The sequence below is a fragment of the Sturnus vulgaris genome, chromosome 17 (assembly GCF_052056855.1).
Source record: "Sturnus vulgaris isolate bStuVul1 chromosome 17, bStuVul1.hap1, whole genome shotgun sequence".
NCBI classification, from domain to species: Eukaryota; Metazoa; Chordata; class Aves; order Passeriformes; family Sturnidae; genus Sturnus; species Sturnus vulgaris.
Genome location: NC_142259.1, coordinates 2,772,359 through 2,789,504, shown reverse-complemented (window position 1 = coordinate 2,789,504; position 17,146 = coordinate 2,772,359). Strand labels below are relative to the sequence as shown.

The window sequence follows — 17,146 nt, the reverse complement described above, 5'->3', positions numbered from 1 at the left end:
TAAAGGGAAAAAAAATGTATGTGAAGGGCAAGCATATACATCAACCACTAGAAGAGGTGAAGAATCTTGCTAATTATACAGATGTTCCAGCCACAAGATTAGATGCAATTTTACTGTATCATATTCACCACAGGAACACTATTTTTAATGAGTGTTCATGTATATTCCCCTTTTGCATACATTTTGGCACAGGCTATGGCGAGTTTTGAACAGTTTGTCCTGAAAAAATATTCCTGTTGGTTTGGATTGACCAAAGGTAAAAATATTGTCACTAACGTTTGTAAAAATATTTGCTCTTTTTCTGCATTTTTCCACTGACATTTTCCACCCGGCTCTGTCACAGCCCAGTCATCCAAGTCAGTGTGTCATTGGGCAAGTGGAGAAAGAAAACAAACTCTGTGCAGTGTTGATCAAAAAACACCCATTCACTTTGATGCTTCCTTGGCTGTTTGTCTCATCCTGAGCCGCTGGAAATTCAGCCCCATCTGACGTTGTTAGCAACAAGAGCAAAACAAAGCCAAACCCTCCCCCCCCACGCAGGCAGGGGAACCTCTGCTGCCTTTGGGTTTCCTTCTCCCAGGGCTCTTCTGCTGACACAGGAGCACAGAAGGCTGGAATTGCCTTTGCAGACCTGAAACTCGAGGGATTCTCCAGGCTGGGGCTGCTCCTGTGCAGTGCCCGGGGCACAGCAGCTCCTGCCAGGCTGCAGGGGCAGCTCAGCATCATCTGAGAGCAGAGAGCAGCACAGGGAGAGCTGGAAAGCTCCAGCTGAGGGTGACTGGAGAGATTTTCCTCTGTGGGATGTGCTGAAGGCAGGATTTTCAGTTAAAGCACAGAGCAGGGAGTGATGGTGCCCTCAGTTCACATGGAGCAGAGGTATGAGCAGTTCAGCACTTAATGACTTCACGAGTTCAGACAGGTTGGAGGTATCTAACCAGCAACACATCTTGTGTGCACTTCATTGTCAGTGAAAAATACAGACTCAGGTGCTTGCAGAGCAAGAGCTGCACCCCCAGCAGACCATTCCTGAAATCCTCAACAGTACAAAAGTTTGCAGGGTAGAAACTCTCCCCCATCCACCGACTCACTCTAAAAACCCTGGCAGTAAAAATGAGAGCCCAGCCCTGTCCTTTGCAGCAGAGGAGATGCCAGCTGACTTCGGACTACTGGAAATTCTATCTCTGTCAGACTGGAGGTATTATTACAGGTGTTTGTAGGAAATCAGGCTAAATGATCAAATATTCTTTCTGACTTTTCCAAATGTTTCGTTGCAAGGCAAGCCCTTCAAAACTGCCAACATCTCCTTGATAAAATGGCATGCACAGCATTCTTTAGGCACACAGCATCAGTTATTCACTTAAGGCAAACATGTACATTCATGAACAAAAATGTCCCAAATATCACAAATACTGATGATGTTTTAACTGGTATAACATGCCTCAAAGCTTTTAGGTGCATAGCTCAAAGTCCAGTGACTCATGTCCAACTTCTATTTGGACTTTGTGGCTCACTCACCCAAAAGCCTGGGAAGGGGTTTTACAAAGCCAGTGACTGACCTGAGAAGGGTGAGAGCAGCAGGACATCCCATCCGTGTTTGTGGTGACAAACCCTTCTCAGTGGGAGCTGAAGGTGGCCTTTGGGGAGCCAGGTGCTGCTCAAGTCTCCTCCCTCTGGAAAAGGAGGGAGAGCAAAGCAGATCCCAGTGCTCAGCCAGAGCATCCCCCTCAGTTTATTAACCTGAAGCTGCAGAAAGAAATGCAGAATGTAGAGCTGCCCTAAAGCTCAGAGCTCGATCCTGCTTTTCTGTCTGCACCTTTTGAAGCTGAAATACCTCATCCCAAAGTTACATCTCCTATTTCCTCAGATCCAGCACTTGCACTGCAGAGTGAATCCCAATCCCTTTGAAGTCGATGGGAGTTTTATTACTAGAGAGAATAAAACCAGGTACTTGACCAGCCTTTGGAAATTGAAATGTAGTTGTTACATGTTCACCTTGTGGCCATTATGGATTTCACGGGCTTCAAAGGCAGTGATTTGAATGCTCATGTTACCAGCCCTACAGAAAAATCAGATCTTGCAGGATGCATTCCTGGGTTTGACTTGCAGCTGGAACACTTTAGCTTGAGCTTCAAACTACAGCACTGCTGCAGCAGATCAAACCTGAGCCCCTCTCCAGACCCCTTTCTGCTCTTCATTGGAGTCTGGTTCCATGTTGTGGGTTGAAACATGTAATTCTAGTACCCAAGAAAGGCTTAGGCCCACCCAACCCATGAAGCAGATGTGCCTCCTTTCTGGAGCTTTTTTGTGTGATCGTTCTGAGGATGGTGCAGCACAGCACAGTTTGATTTAATGATGTGCCCCAGCACCATGACAGTATCTACAAATACTGACTATAACTTTGATTATAATTTTTTGATGACTTATCTGCAACTCATTTGATAACTACATTTATCTCTCAGCAGGTAGCAAGGGAACTTGAGCATAGACATCCTGCAGCTCTCCAAGGATAGAGCTGTATCTGGTTTTCTCCATCAGACCATTCCTAAAAGCCACTGCAGCTTGCAAAACCTCTGACAAATCTCGAACTTAGCAAGGCACAGCTCTCCACAGGCACTTGAGGAGCTGCAGGAGGCATTTTGCATACCCCAGTGGGTCCTTGCTGGGTAAGAGATGCACTAATGAACAGCCCTTCAATGCAGAGCAGAAACAGCTGTATAGAAAGTGTCAGAGATGTGTGTACAACCTCATTCCTCTCAGCACTGTTTTTACAAGAGGCTTCATGTTTAGGAAACGTGTTGCATCTCAGTAACAAACTCCCATTGCCACTTTTAATCAGCCTTTGAGATCTAGATCTTACCCTTCTCCAACACTGTATAAGAAAGGAAACCCAGCTACTAAAAGCACACTAAGCAGAATTAAGGATCTGCTGCAATTTTAAAGTGAATTTCATTTTCCCTTGGATTCAACAGAATTTACACAAATCTGTTTCACTACCAGTACAGCAGTTTTCAGGCCAATCCTTGGGAAACACCTCTAGCAAACTGAATTCCTGCTGTGGCCATCCCTTCACCTGGCAGAGCCCCTGGGCTGTGTTTGGCTGGGGGCTCCTGCCCGAGGGCATGGGGAGAGCTCTTTTATCAGTGGGGAGAGCTCTTTTATCAGTGGGGAGGGAGAGGGAAGCATAAGCAGGGGATCCCAGGCACAGGCAAGGGAAGGTGTGGGAGGAGGGCTGCATCAGGTCTGTGTACAGAGGGTGTTGCAAACGTGCCAGGGAGAGGCCCAGGGAGATCCTGGGGCCCTCTCAAAGTAGGAAAGTCTGAAAAATATTTTCCTAAGCTTGTCTTTGGACAGCTGCAGCTGACTTTAAGCAATGACACCAAGCAAACTGGAATCTGGATACGGCAGGTTTTTAATCCAAACAGATGTCTCCTAACCCCACATCTCCTCTCACCCTCCCAGGATGCCCTTTTTGCCTTCTCCTCCCTCCACCTGCTCAAACCTGGACGTGAAAAACCCCCTTCTCTCCATGCCAGCTCTGTCCTTGGGCTGCCTGCTGGAAAATTAGCACTGTGCCTGTGACCCAAACAGCCCCTCTAGGGTTAGAGCATGAGTCAAGAGGAGAGGATTGTGCTCCTGGCTTAGACACTCTGGTTCACATGCTGAATCAATAAGAATTCAACATATCCATGCCTCAAGTGTTTCCTACTTTAAAACAGAAGCAGAAGGGTTTACCCACATTTGTAAAGCCATTCAAAGGCTGTTGCAAGGTGCCACTGTGTGGTTACTGTTTAAAACACTGATAGGTTTGTGATTCCTGCAGGTAGCAGGGAGGGATCAGGGCAGCCCAGCTGCCAGGTGTGCCCTTGGGGCTGAGGGATTACCTGTCCCTGTGCAGGCAGGGGACAGCAGGACCTGCTGCTGTCAGGACAGAGCCCAGGGGCTCTGGGGCTGCTCCCAGCACAGAGTGCTGGCTGGTCACCAAAATCACCTTTTCTTACAGTGTAATGGAAATTGCCAAGAGTAACCCTCACTGCTGCTGCCTGTCCTTTTGCCCATGTATTTTTATCCCACTTGGAAGTGCTCATTAGTGTTTACTACCACTTGTCAACCAGCAGCTTGAAATAACAGGGCTGACGAGAGGGATGGGGACAGTGAGTGAAGAAAACAGACATAAAAGCAGGGATTGTTTGGCAAGAGGACTGTCCTAAAATAGTGTAGACCTTACAGCACTATAGTAAATAAATTCAGAGTTTTATCTCCTGTTCTCTTGCTAATGCAGAATTTCTGTCTCTCATGTTTTCACCCATGTTCTCCTTGTGCCCCAGCTCACCAGGCAGGTGACTGGGGCAGAGGCAGCACTTCCCATTTTCGTATATATTTCCAGTGTTTATGGCTTCAAACCAAACTGCATCTCAGGGACTGAAACAGTACCCCAGCAAAAAGCAAATAAGCCATACATACTATTTTCATGAAGCTTCATGGTTGTTAATCCTTATTTTAGAATTGTCATGTTGCAACAATTTCCTTTATCCCACACCCTCCCTTCCCTGCCTTTTCTGTGCTTGTGTTCTCTTATTTCTGTGCTCATCTCTGCAATCCTCACTTCTTCCAGCCCTTTTCTCTTTCACTAAATATTTGTGATCCCTTTCCTTACCACCATCTGCCCTTTGGCAGGTCAGCCCTTCCACCTCCAAAGCTCCAGCTGCTTCCCAGACACGATCTCACATACATCCTGCCCAGCCACCCTCACGCTGCAGAACTTGTTACTCAGCCCTGAGCCCAGAACACAAGTTCACTAAGGGAGTTCCACAGACCACACAGCACTTCCGTGACCTGTAGACAAATTTTTGGGAGTGCTTTCTAACGGGAGGCGACTCTCCTGTCTGGCATCCAGTGCCACACACTACCAAAGACATCAGCAGGCAGATGCCAACCTCCTGTCTTCATCTCAGGCTCCACTGAGGGCCTGCTGCTTGAGAAAACCGAGCAGAAAGCCCCAAATTTTATCATTGCTAAAAGCTCTGACACTCCCGCTGATGTCAGTTCTTTGAAGGCTGAGCCATTTTGATGTGGTCTCAACAGAACATACTTGTGGTCTGGATCCAGACTTCATAATTTATGCAACTCTAATCTAGACATTAACATTTCCATGTCCCAGCTTAATTTTTTTGTAAAAGGAGGATCATGTGCCTTTCCTATCTCTTGCTCTGGAAAAAGGCACTGCACAGTTTCTTGCATGCACTAAAAGGAACTGAATGCAGGGCCAAGGAACCAAAGGATATTTTTGCCTCCTTGCTGCAGAGCCATCATTCACATGGCTCCAGGAACATGCTCTGTGAGTGCACAGGTGGAAGGTGAGGTGCAGGAGTGAGATGTGCACTAGAAACCTTTTCTCTTTGGGCTCAGATCAGTGTCTCAAAACCCAAAGCAGCCACATGGGTTAGATTTCACCAGCACTACCTTCTGTGAGAAGTCATTAGATGGGAGCCCTCAGAATAAATGTTTAAGTCTTAGCAGAACAACATTTCTTTGCTGTGTTTACTGTGTCCTGTCCAACAAGGATATCTCAAGGGCTGGCTGCCTATTAGCTGGTGATTTAATACTGCTTGCCTGTCTTTGGAGAGCAGGACATTCCACTTAAAGGAGGCTGCTCTTTTTGAAAAGAACGAGAGTTTTCATCAGAACAGGAGCCACAATCTCAGGAGCCTCTGCTTGCAACACCAGTGAGGTTTTACATCCCACCCCTGGCCACTGCTGGTGGGCCAGGGCGGAAAGGGCTAATCCAGGAGTGCTTGAACTCCTCCAGAGAGCATCTGATATGGGGCTTTTTTGGGGTCCAAATGTTCCAAGTGTGTGTGGGAAGGACATTTCCCTTCAGTGGGTCCCTTTGATCTCTCTCACTTCGGGCTTCCCCTCCAGGCCTATTGTTTGCACATTGCTGTAACTACAGGAAAACAAACGCATTATACAATTTCCCAGACTGACTCACCCTGGTACTTGATGCCTCATGTTGTCTGCTTACCCCGATTGCATCATGTCAGCATGGGAAGCTTAAAGGCTGGGTTTTTCTGAGTAATAATACTGCAGCTGAGCAGGAGCTAAAACAACAAAAAAAAAATATCACGATTGCTACTATCATCAACCTGCAAACTACAAGGGGAGAAAACCAAGCAAGCCAAGTGCCTGTTAACTAAACCTTGTGTGAATCATGAGTTCCAGTCGGGGGCCATGCTTAAATAATGTACTATGTGAATATAAAACCCCTTTACTCCTGGAAACTTGGCCTCAGCCACTGGAATGGGCCAATCCATGCAAGTCCCTCGTCCCTGGCTCCTCTGGGATGTGTTTGGTTCAGTGTGCTGTAAGCAGGGAAGGGTGGGAGGTGTCTGAGCTGTGGGAACAGGACCATTGCTCCTGGGTGGGGATGAAACCCCAGGAAACTTGTCCCCTGGTTGGAGTTCAAGCATCTTGCATTGCTGTGACTAAGGTGAGAGGGGTTACCCATCCTGTTTAAGTCCAGTTTTCCTCGGAGCACTCAGCAAAGCTGAGCTCCCAACACCTGCACTGAGCCTCTGCATTGCTGCACCACAGCCCCTTCCTGAGGCACCCACTTGGGCTACCAAACACCCACTGGAATATTGCCATGGGATCCCCTCTGCCTGAGCAAGCAGGGCTGCAGCACTTCTGATGCAGGGCTTCTTCCACAAGCCAGAACTTTGCTTAAGAGCAAGCACTAATTGCACCTTCAGCAGCACCAGCTGCATATTGGGCCATGGGGTATCCAAACCTCTCCTGCTTTAGGGAGGAAACACAGAAAACACACTTTAGGAAACACAGACACCCTGGGCTGTGTGCTCACATGCTGGGCAGGAACTCATTTCAGAAATTTAATTTCATGTAAGCCAGAGGTGGGTGTTAGCTCACAGAGGAAAGATCATCTCTTACACACTCTGGCTCACTAAGGTTGAAAGGAAAGCTGCATAGTAAAAGCATTGCAAAAACCTCTCCATTCCTGTTCTGTGTGGGACAAAAGCATCTAATTTCTTGGTATGTCAAAGGGAAAAGAATCACTAAAAGCTGTGAGTCAAAAGCCCTTATGCCAACAGCTCTCTTCAGATTAATTTCTGACCACTTGATGTTTCATGCAAACAAAAGGCACTGTGGAAACTAAGCTAAATATGTATATTTGCACTGACAAATCCATAGTGACAAAATTTATAAGGCCTTTTAAAGCTTTGGGGATGTGATTAAAGAGTTTTTCAAGGATAGTTCTTCATTCAAAAGGATATAATTACACTTGAGCAAATTATGTTTGTTCACTGTAGGTACAAAAGCAGCTCTTACAGGACTTGTCTAGACACTTCCACCATGTGTCTTTGTTCTTCTTTTAAAGTAATTTTTTATAAAAGAACTGCTACTGCATCCATTTTTAAAATCTGAGTTTTATCTCGTTTTCTGACAGGAGTCTTTCCTTTACAGAACCTCTGTTTCCTCAAATTTTAATTTTTCAGAAATTTGCCAGGAAACATCTTGTAAATCTGAAATAATTTCACCTTTTCCAAAAGAACAGAATCTCTCTATTTAAGATAGTTTTCATTTTCTGATATTATTTCTTCAGCTAGAATAACCCAGCAGTGGCCTTTAAAAAAAACCCCAAGCAACAAATTGAAAAAAGATTGTGACCCACAGTAGTGCAGACCTGTGCAGAGGGTTATTGCCTCAATCAGTTATCTGTAACCTCAGATGAGCAAATTTTTAAAAAAACCTATTACACATGTTAATGTATGCACACCAGTGTTCCAGCTGGCTTGCACCAACACTACAGTTATGCATAAAAGTCAGGAAATTATGTGTGGAAAGGCTAATGAGCAGCATTGTCTGCCCAATTACGGGGTTTACATATGCAAACAGTAATTCTGCAAATCTGTGCCTGGCAAGCAGTTTTTGGGAGTTGCACCAGGAGCTCAAGGTAAACTGTAAGAGTGAAATAACCCCAAACCACCTCAGCCCTGCTTCAACCCATCCTCCCTTTTTTGAGGAGAATCTTCCTCTGAGGGTGATTAGAGGTGAGCACACACCCAGCTCTGCCTATTGCTGAAATCCCAACCCATGGCACAGCCTGAAGGATGTTTGTGGACACTCCAGTGGGAATCCTGGCTAACTGGGAATTCTGCTCCTTTGTTCCAGGGATTCAGATTTGTTCCTGCTGGACTCCAGGACGATCTGGGCTGCAGAGGAAGGGTGGCTGGTGTTTGACATTACTGCCACCAGTAACCACTGGGTGGTGAATCCCCAGCACAACCTTGGCCTGCAGCTCTCGGTGGAAGGTGTTGATGGTGAGTAGAGCAGAGAGAAAAAAGAAAAAGAGCAGGAATCAGGGAATCTCTGTTCCAGGTACATGATTCCCAGCCAGGGCAAGCACTGAAAGCACTAAGCATGCAGCAATCTTATGCTGTAAACACAGCAGGATGTTGATGCAACACTTTATGCTTGGGAAATCCTCAAGGATTTAAGATAAATCAACCTCTAATCTTTTTTTGTAGCTGCTGTTACATGGTTCTGTAATCATGAAGCAAATGCAGTCTATTAAAAAAAATTCATACAAAATAAGTGAATTGAGAGCTCTTTTCCCACTTTCCCTGGCCAGGCTGCCTTGCAGGCCTTCTCCAGGAAAGTGTCAGCTGTCCTTCAGCAAATTTGATTTGTGGCTGACAAGGAACAGCTCTGCCCTTAGCAAAAGGATCACAAAGCCATTAACATAACTTGGATTTAGCAGCAGCACTCAGTAGCTTGGGACAGAATAATCCTGAATAGAACCTCTGCATTTCACAACAGCACCCAGACAGCCTTTGACAGCAACAGGGAGAAATAGTAAATTTCCCACTCCTTACCTTTTTTGCAAATAATTGATTTAATTCTACAGAGAAACTAATTGTCTTTTCACAAAAATCAAATGATTCTAAAGCCCAAAATGAAGGACACATGGATGATAATCGAAGTTTTCTAGAAAGTTATCAGGTATGGTGGTGGCAAGATGCAGCAATAAGCAAAATGTCCCTAAACATTTGTTTCTCTCAGCTAAGGTATATCTGGAACTCTGTCAGCATTTCATACAAGGCATTTTTATTTTAAGCTAATAACCTTCCAGTGGGAATTTAGTGTTCCTATGGGCTGAGTTTTATGGTTCCTTTTATAGGATCACTTCAAATTATAGGTTGGTGAACTTGAAGAAACCCCTCTAAAGAATGCAGGAAAAGTTAATGCTAAGCGGATTTGGGGTAAAATAATTATATGTAGGACAATTTAATGTAACTTTTACACAAAGATATAAAATGAAGTTAGCTGTGCTGAGCTGCTCTGGTCAGAAGCAGCTTTGCCCATTAAGCCCAGGTCTTTGGAGGGTTGGAGTGACCCTGACCAGCAGCAGCTCTGCCCCATTGTGGGGGTGTGTGCTGGGCTTTGCACCCCTTGTTAGTGCTTTGTCATCAGTCTTGTTTTCCCTCAGAGCCAGGATTAATAGAAACACGATTGAGGTGATTCTCGTGTTGGGGCTTGGATGTTTATTGTATCTTATCAGAAATTACAGAAAGTGTGACAGCACCTCCAGCTCCTTGCTAGAAGTAGGAAAAAATGGCCCCAGCTGAGCCTGCTTCAAGGCCTTTTAAAGCCAAACAAACCAATAAAAGTTTAACACCTACATTGTTTATCCTTTTGACCCAATAATAGATTCCCACGACCTTTAGAGTGACATTGACCAACCAAAGGTCACTGCCTGAGTTCTGTGAAGGAGATGGAAGAAGAAGATGAACAAAGAAAAAGACACCACCCCAAATTCTCCATCTTGTCCCATATCCACCACTACACTATAAAAACCTCAAATTTAAAACCCATCACCCAGTGAAAACACATCTAACCCACTACACATTTGTGATTTGTAACTCATTATTTATATTGCTAAGTCTTCTCCGAGGTTTCAGCTCCAGAGCAGTGTTTTCCAGGGGGATCTGTGCCTGGAAGCACAGAAATCTCCAAAACTCCACATTCCTGAGCTCCAGCAGCCTGTGTTGCAGAGCTGCTGCAGGCTGTCTCATCACTCTGTGGTGTTTGCAGGGCAGAGCATCAACCCCAAGCTGGCGGGGCTCATCGGGAGGCACGGCCCCCAGAACAAGCAGCCCTTCACCGTCGCCTTCTTCAAAGCCACCGAGGTTCACCTGCGCAGCATCCGCTCCACGGGGGGCAAGCAGAGGAGCCAGAACCGCTCCAAAACACCCAAGAACCAGGAGGCTTTCAGGGTGTCCAACATTGCAGGTGCACACAGGGGGCTGGGAATGGCTTTTCTCACGGTATCTGTTTGTTTTGTCCCCTTGGGCCGCAGTTTGAAGTTGTGGGGGGGGTTAAGGTTATAAAAAAAAATATATCAGGGGAAAGAATGTTCCTTTGAAGCACTGTTAAATTGAACTATTTCTTAATCCAAATTTTAAAAATACCCCAAGCACCTAACCAGAAAAACTCATTTTCTCCCATATGAAATAAATTCTCATTTTGGAATGGAAGATAATTACGTTAAAGCAATGAGGAAGTGATCAGTGGATCTGAATCCAAATGCTGTTCATTTTTAGGGCTTGTGATTTTAAGTTTAGCCCCTAAAAGCATAGTAGTCCCAAAATTCTTGCATAGAAGAGGAAAACCCATTTGTTCTCAGAATAACCACGGCTATTCTGGGGGGAGCTGTGCTTCCTAATTTGGAAGAAAACTCCATCAGGTATTTGAAATGGAAATGTGGCTTAATTATGTGATACCTCAGAGTAATGGGCCCTTGATGATGGTCCCAGCAGGAGCCACAGCTCAGGGCTGGCTCTGCTGAGGCAGCAGCAAATTCCAGCTGCTCCTGGGAGTGCCTCACTGAGTGGAAGGAGAGGTTGTGAGGAGCAGAAGGAAAACAGAGCTTCCAATCATATTTTTATAGAATCATTAAGGTTGGAAAAGACCTCCAAGATCACCAAGTCCAACCTTTGACCAATTGCCACCTTGTCAGCCAGCCCAGAGCACTGAGTACCACGTGCAGTCCCTTGAGCACCTCCAGAGATGGGGACCCCACTGCCTTCCTGGCAGCTCCTTCCAGTGCCTGACCACCCTTTCAGTGAAGAAATTCTTCCTGAGCCATTCTTTCTACTTGGGTCTTCAGCTCAGGTTACATGTCCAGGATGGACAAAACTTTAAAACTGCACTGATTCTCGTTTAAAGTATAGGCAATAATCAGAGTGATCTGTGTGTTGCTATTTGGAGGTCAGAGGAAGTCTAAGGGAAAGAAAAATAAAGATAAAAAACCCGACTTTCCCAGTAGTTTTTTGGTTTTGCACAAAAATTCAGAAATGCATTTAATATATGTTGAACCCAGTCATTATTATATGATTAAAATAACTAAAACCAAAAGCTGTAAGTGCACCAGATGAGCAGCAATGCCTCTCTCCCTGCTGGGGCAGCTCAGCCTCATGGTCACCATTGTCCCCTGACAGAGAACAGCAGCAGTGACCAGCGACAGGCCTGCAAGAAACACGAGCTCTACGTCAGCTTCAGGGACCTGGGGTGGCAGGTAAGGGCTGGGGTCATTTATTGAGTGCAGCAGTGAGATCCAGCCACTAACTGGATTTTTTTATTTTAAATCCTGAGGAGAAAGATGCTGTATACTGCCTTTAGCATGCTTAAGTGCTTCTGCAAACTTGGGTATACAAATATTTAATATACCCAAATATACTAAATATTTTTTTATGTCTGGAAGCTCAACACACTCAGGTCCTTTTGAGGGGCTGGGGCCCTGCAGGTCCTCTGGCACTGCTGAAGGCTCTCCATTTCCATCTGCCCATTCTTTTAGACCTGCTTAAAGACATTTTCCTTTCTGAAAGCTTGTGTCTGCATTGTGTTGCTGGGTGAAGTGATCCTTGTGGACAGCCAGGAGGACACTGCTGAATGGATAAACAACTGAACCCAGATGTTCAGCCACTCTGTGGGCAGATGTGCAATGTGGATGTGTACCTCCAGGAAGAGCAGGCACTTTGGAGCCTGTATGAGAACTTTAGAAAGCCAGGGGGCCAGATTTTTATTTTGCAGGCCACTGTAACTGTGCATGGATGTGTGGATGTTTAGATTTATGTGCTGGTTGGTTTTTTGTTTCGCTGCATTTCTGTCTTTCTCCACAATCTAATGGCTTCAATTTAATCAAGGACTGGATCATCGCTCCAGAGGGCTATGCTGCCTATTACTGTGAAGGAGAATGTGCTTTCCCCTTGAATTCCTACATGAATGCTACAAATCATGCCATTGTGCAGACACTGGTAGGTGCATCCTATCCCCTAACACAGCCTTACATCTGACAGGTGCTACTCAGAAATAAATTCATACACAAAAGGGTCTCCAAGCTAACGGGGGAAGGAAGATGTGCCTTAGCTCGCAAGGTGCCTGCAGCACCTGGCTCCACATGTGTGGCTGAGTACCTGGCCAGAAATGGCCCTGTCCTTGCTGCAGGCACTGGCAGGCTCTCCATGCTTTGAAAGGGCCCTGTGATGGACATGGTAATGGGGGTTTAGTCCCACTGCACGGGAAGGAAGGAGCAAGACACACCATCAGCATCCCTTGGGAAAACTCTGTAGGGATCCACTCCCTGACCCCAAAAGTGTGCTTGGGGTCAGGCTGAAGAAAGATCAGTGAATCCCAAAGTTACAGCTCAGCTCCTGTCTGAGTGAGGGTATGGGACAGGCAGGAGGTTGCCCAGGAAGGAAGAATATGGGGGAGGAGAGGGGAAAAGTAAATCTTAACATTCCTCTGCTTTCATTCCCCAGGTTCACTTTATAAACCCAGAGACTGTGCCGAAACCCTGCTGTGCTCCCACACAACTCAATGCCATCTCAGTGCTCTATTTTGATGACAGCTCCAATGTCATCTTAAAAAAATACAGGAACATGGTGGTACGAGCATGTGGCTGCCACTAGGTTTGGAGGAAAGAGAAAGAAGAAAGAAAAAGAAGTTATTTGTGAAGAGTGGGTTTGTGTGGCTGCGTGGGGGAGGGGGAAAGGTTGGTGCTCCAGCCATGGGTTTGAAAAAGTCCCAAACCATTTTAGGACCAGGCCTCTGAAAGTTCAGACAATGGAACAGTTTCTGGATCTAAGGAGGCATTTGAACACATTTTGTTTTAGTTTATTACAGACAATGAGCTTGTAAACTGAAACAAGCCAGAGAAACCGTTTAAAACCAAATCTGCTTACAAAATTGGCTCCTACAGTACATACTTCTGCAAATGAGACTTTCTGGAGATTGCAAACTCACCAGTGCTGATTGTGAGTAAAACAGTAATAATCTGTCCAAGGTGAGACTGTGCTGTGACTAATAAGTGTGTGTAGTTCCTGTAACACGGTTTGCAATAAAATAAGTGAACAAAATATACCTGGAGTGAACAGGTATTTTGTTAGAGAATTATTGCTTCCATCCCTCTGCTTCAATTTCATAAGCAAAACCAAGGATGAGTTAAATGCCACTTCCAGTTTTTAACTACAGTAGCAAAAGCTGGATGTGGATTGACACAAATTCAAAGGACAGATTAGGCTAAGAAAAAAAAAATCAGTTGGCAAGCAAAAGAACAGAAGAAAAGTGCTTCAAAGAATGAGAATTTTGGGGTGTACTTTTTTCTGTCAACGAGGAAGGAAATTTCCTCTTGCAGCCAGAAAGTATTTCAATTCACTATGAACTTGAAAGAGGAAAGCAGCAAAATGCTGAGAAACAGGGATTAAACCTGACGTTTAGCTGGGGTGTCCTGAGCAGTTACAGAGCTGTAACTAAAGATCCTGCTGCTGTGTGGAAAATGTCCATGGATTTCCCTGAGGGAACAAGTTCCAGCACTTTTCCAAGAACATGGAGACTCAAGTGCAGAAGGTGCTGTGAGCTGAGATGTACACTCAGCACCAGACTGGGAACAAGCTAGGAAATCTTCCTTCCTGGGGCCAGTGCTTCTGATAAACCCCCTGCTCTCTTGGCTTCACCTCAAAAAACCCCAGAACAATCCCCTTCAAGGGCCACCAAGAAGCTGGAACCAGAAGCAAGAAAATGTCCCTCAAGGCCTTTTTTCCCCCCCTTCTTTTAAAGTCACAGGTTACACAAACATTACACTTAAGTAATCAAGGCTTAATTAAAGCTGTTGCAAAGAAGAATACAGAGTTGCAGTAACCAATCACAAACCAATTCCCCACTTTGGCACACACCAAAGTAGGCTTGGCATAAATTTCACCAGGCAGATAAAAAGAGAATAATGCCCAATAAAACACCATGTCCAGCACACCCAGCTCTAAATCTCCAAACTTCAAAAAGCTAAACCTCCAACAGATGGGTCCAGGACATTACAAATCCCTGGAGATGGGTCTCTGCTCAGTGAGCTGATGGGGCCTTGCAGCTGCAGTGGGGACTTGGCTCCATGTCTTGCCTTAGAGGAGAGTTAGAGAAAGAAGATAAATGAAATCCTGGACTTCACTCACTGCTCTTCTCCCTTTAAGTCACAGATCAAATCCAGACCAGATGCCTCACTTTAAAAAGAATAAGCAAAGGAAGGAAAAAAAACCCCTACTGTCTATGAAATAAATTGGAAACTTGTTTCTGATGGCATAATTCTCATCTCATTGAAGTCAATTGGTGTTTTCCCAGCAGTTTTCTCAGTACCAGGATTAGTCTGATGGGAAAGGGGAATTCCATCCAGGACATTGGTAGGTTTTGGATGGGGGCCTTGGTGAGCAGCTGCCACGTTGCCAGATGTGCTTGGCATCCCCCCAGGCCACTCCAACATCTGCAGGGGCAGCCTGGCTGCAGCAGGCACAGTCCACAGGCAGGACTCCAGCAAAGCTCTCCACGGGGAGATTTTGGGCAAACACAGCCAGCCCCAGGGCAGGACAACAGCTGAAGCCAAAAGCCCACCTGTCCTGGAGCCTGCAGCCAGCACCACCCACCACAAACAGCCAAAAGTGCCCTCGGTACATCCCTGGCTTAGGGTGAGGAACTGAAATCACACAGAGAGGGAGCATCTTGTGAGACTGTGTACATATAGCCACCAGTGCTTCTGGCAACCTCCTAAAGGAAGTCAAGGTGCTGCCTAGAAACTCAAAAGCTAATCATGCCTGAACTTCCACTATTTAGTAGTCAAGGATTAGTTTTCTCTTGTGGGTGTTTCAGTGTCGGTGGTCACTGCGTTGGTGTATTGCATTTTTAACTTGGACCATGGTATCTTGCTGTATAGGATTCATATATTAAATATAATGTGGGGATTGTTTCTGTTTTGGTTTTTTGTTGTTGTTTTTAAGCATAATAACAAGATTTCTGTTGCTAGGCTCAACATCAGCTTCACTGTTTGTACATTTTTGTGTAAATAGTTGTCACAAGCGGAAGAAGAATTATTTATTTCCATCTCTGAATTCCTTTTCAATCACATGCAGGAAAAATGATTCTGGGTTCCTAAACACATTTGTTTCCTTATTTAAGAAGATATTTATTAACAGTTGGCAAAAATGCATACACATTTCTGGTTCTTTTCATAGAGCAGTTGTCAGAAGCCTTTTTGTACAAACTAGTAAAATAAATCATTGCGACTTTACAAAAGATATCCCGATGACATTGTGTATCTGTGTGGTTATTCTCCCTTTGTTCAGAGAACCTTTTTGGCTGGACAATATTTCATCTTGAGCCTCTGTTTTCATGCAGCTCAGTCTCTATGTACGGGCAAAACTGTCACATGTCATTATTTGGTGCAGCTCCTTCGGTCCAAATACAACAGGGAGGGAAGAATAGCAAAAATATGGATGTGTTTTGCAGTCTGTGCTGCAAAGATCCATGATTGAATTATAGTGCAGCTGTCAGCAGCTGTTTCAAAGAAGCAGGGGGTAAATTAGTTCTGTTTACTGCTAACATAGTTCAGAGATTTAGTCATCCCAATAAAATTATAGAGGCACAAGAAAGGAAGAAAGAAACTCCAAAGAAACATCAGCCAAGAAGCTGACATTTTCTAATTTAGATTGTTTTAGCATATTTGAGAGATGCTGCTGGCATGAGGTTTCCTACTGTGGATACCACACTGCATTGCTATGGAGGCAGCTGAAAAAAATAGTAGTCTAAATCCCTCTATTAACTGAGCATTATATCTTCAGGGCACAATGGCAATTTTGGGGTTCTTGTTTACTTTGGACTGTGAGCAGAGTTATGCCAGTTTACATAGATATATTTGCTGGCCCAGAGGATTAAATCATCAGCATTTGGAAGTTAATCTGCCGTCTTCCACGAGCAATTACAAATTCATAAGTCAATTTGCTTTGTGCACTGCTCTGACGGTCCAGTAAAGCATCAGTGGAAAGACCTTTATTGATGTAAAACAAGACCTACTCAGCTTCCGTAGGCCTGGACTAATTTTAGAAGGAGGATCCTCTGGTATTTCCCATTTCTCTTCATTTACGTGTAAGGCAGGGATGGTGGCAGCAAGGGGAGAAAGAATAAAATAAATATTTTTGCTTTGCAGGGCCAGTCCTGCAGCCAACAGCAGCTTTACCACTGACTTCAACACATCCAGCCTTATATCATGAAATATCTGCTGGTTTCCAGCTCTGCCACAAAGACACACAACTTGCTGGATGTGCTTTGGAGCAGCTTTCCCAGCCTAGGAGCCAAAACTCCATTCCCAAGCTGGTTGCAGCCTCCCCTTGGTCTGCAGCCCTCCTGTGGCTTTGTCTCCTCATCTACTGTTCTGGAAGAGGAATTTTTGACATGAATACATCCACTGCCATAAACTGGCAGGGCCATAAAACGCTGGAGAACAAGCTTCCAAACAGCCAGATTTATCTGAGTAATGACATTTTAAAGCACATTTAAAACATTTTATAGAACAGTTATTTTAACTTCCTTTCAGGCCAAACTTTGAGGATGTTATGTTTGTTTAATTGAGCTGTTTCAGATCTGTTCCAGTACTGACAATAAGATCCTTTTGTCTCTATGCAGGAAACTGCTTCCATTGCTGCCAGTGTTCGTATAATAAAAAATAATGATTTAAATAAGCCTTAGAGCAATTTTAAGATTCCTGATTGTTATGGAAGTGTCAGCTGTAAAGCCTAAAGCCAGAGAGGGACAG

At 44.9% G+C, this 17,146-nt stretch overlaps 1 protein-coding gene across 1 annotated transcript in view; it reads left to right on the top strand.

The window, feature by feature from the left end:
* BMP7 (bone morphogenetic protein 7) overlaps window positions 1-13,433 on the top strand; it is a 38,899-nt gene extending 25,466 nt beyond the window's left edge. Inside the window, exons 3-7 of the mRNA XM_014873772.2 lie at window positions 8,188-8,336; window positions 10,111-10,308; window positions 11,517-11,593; window positions 12,222-12,332; window positions 12,837-13,433. Coding sequence (XP_014729258.1) covers window positions 8,188-8,336; window positions 10,111-10,308; window positions 11,517-11,593; window positions 12,222-12,332; window positions 12,837-12,986 — 685 coding nt within the window. The 3' untranslated portion in view covers window positions 12,987-13,433. The remainder of the gene's footprint in view (window positions 1-8,187; window positions 8,337-10,110; window positions 10,309-11,516; window positions 11,594-12,221; window positions 12,333-12,836) is intronic.
* The last annotated feature ends 3,713 nt before the right edge of the window (window positions 13,434-17,146 follow it).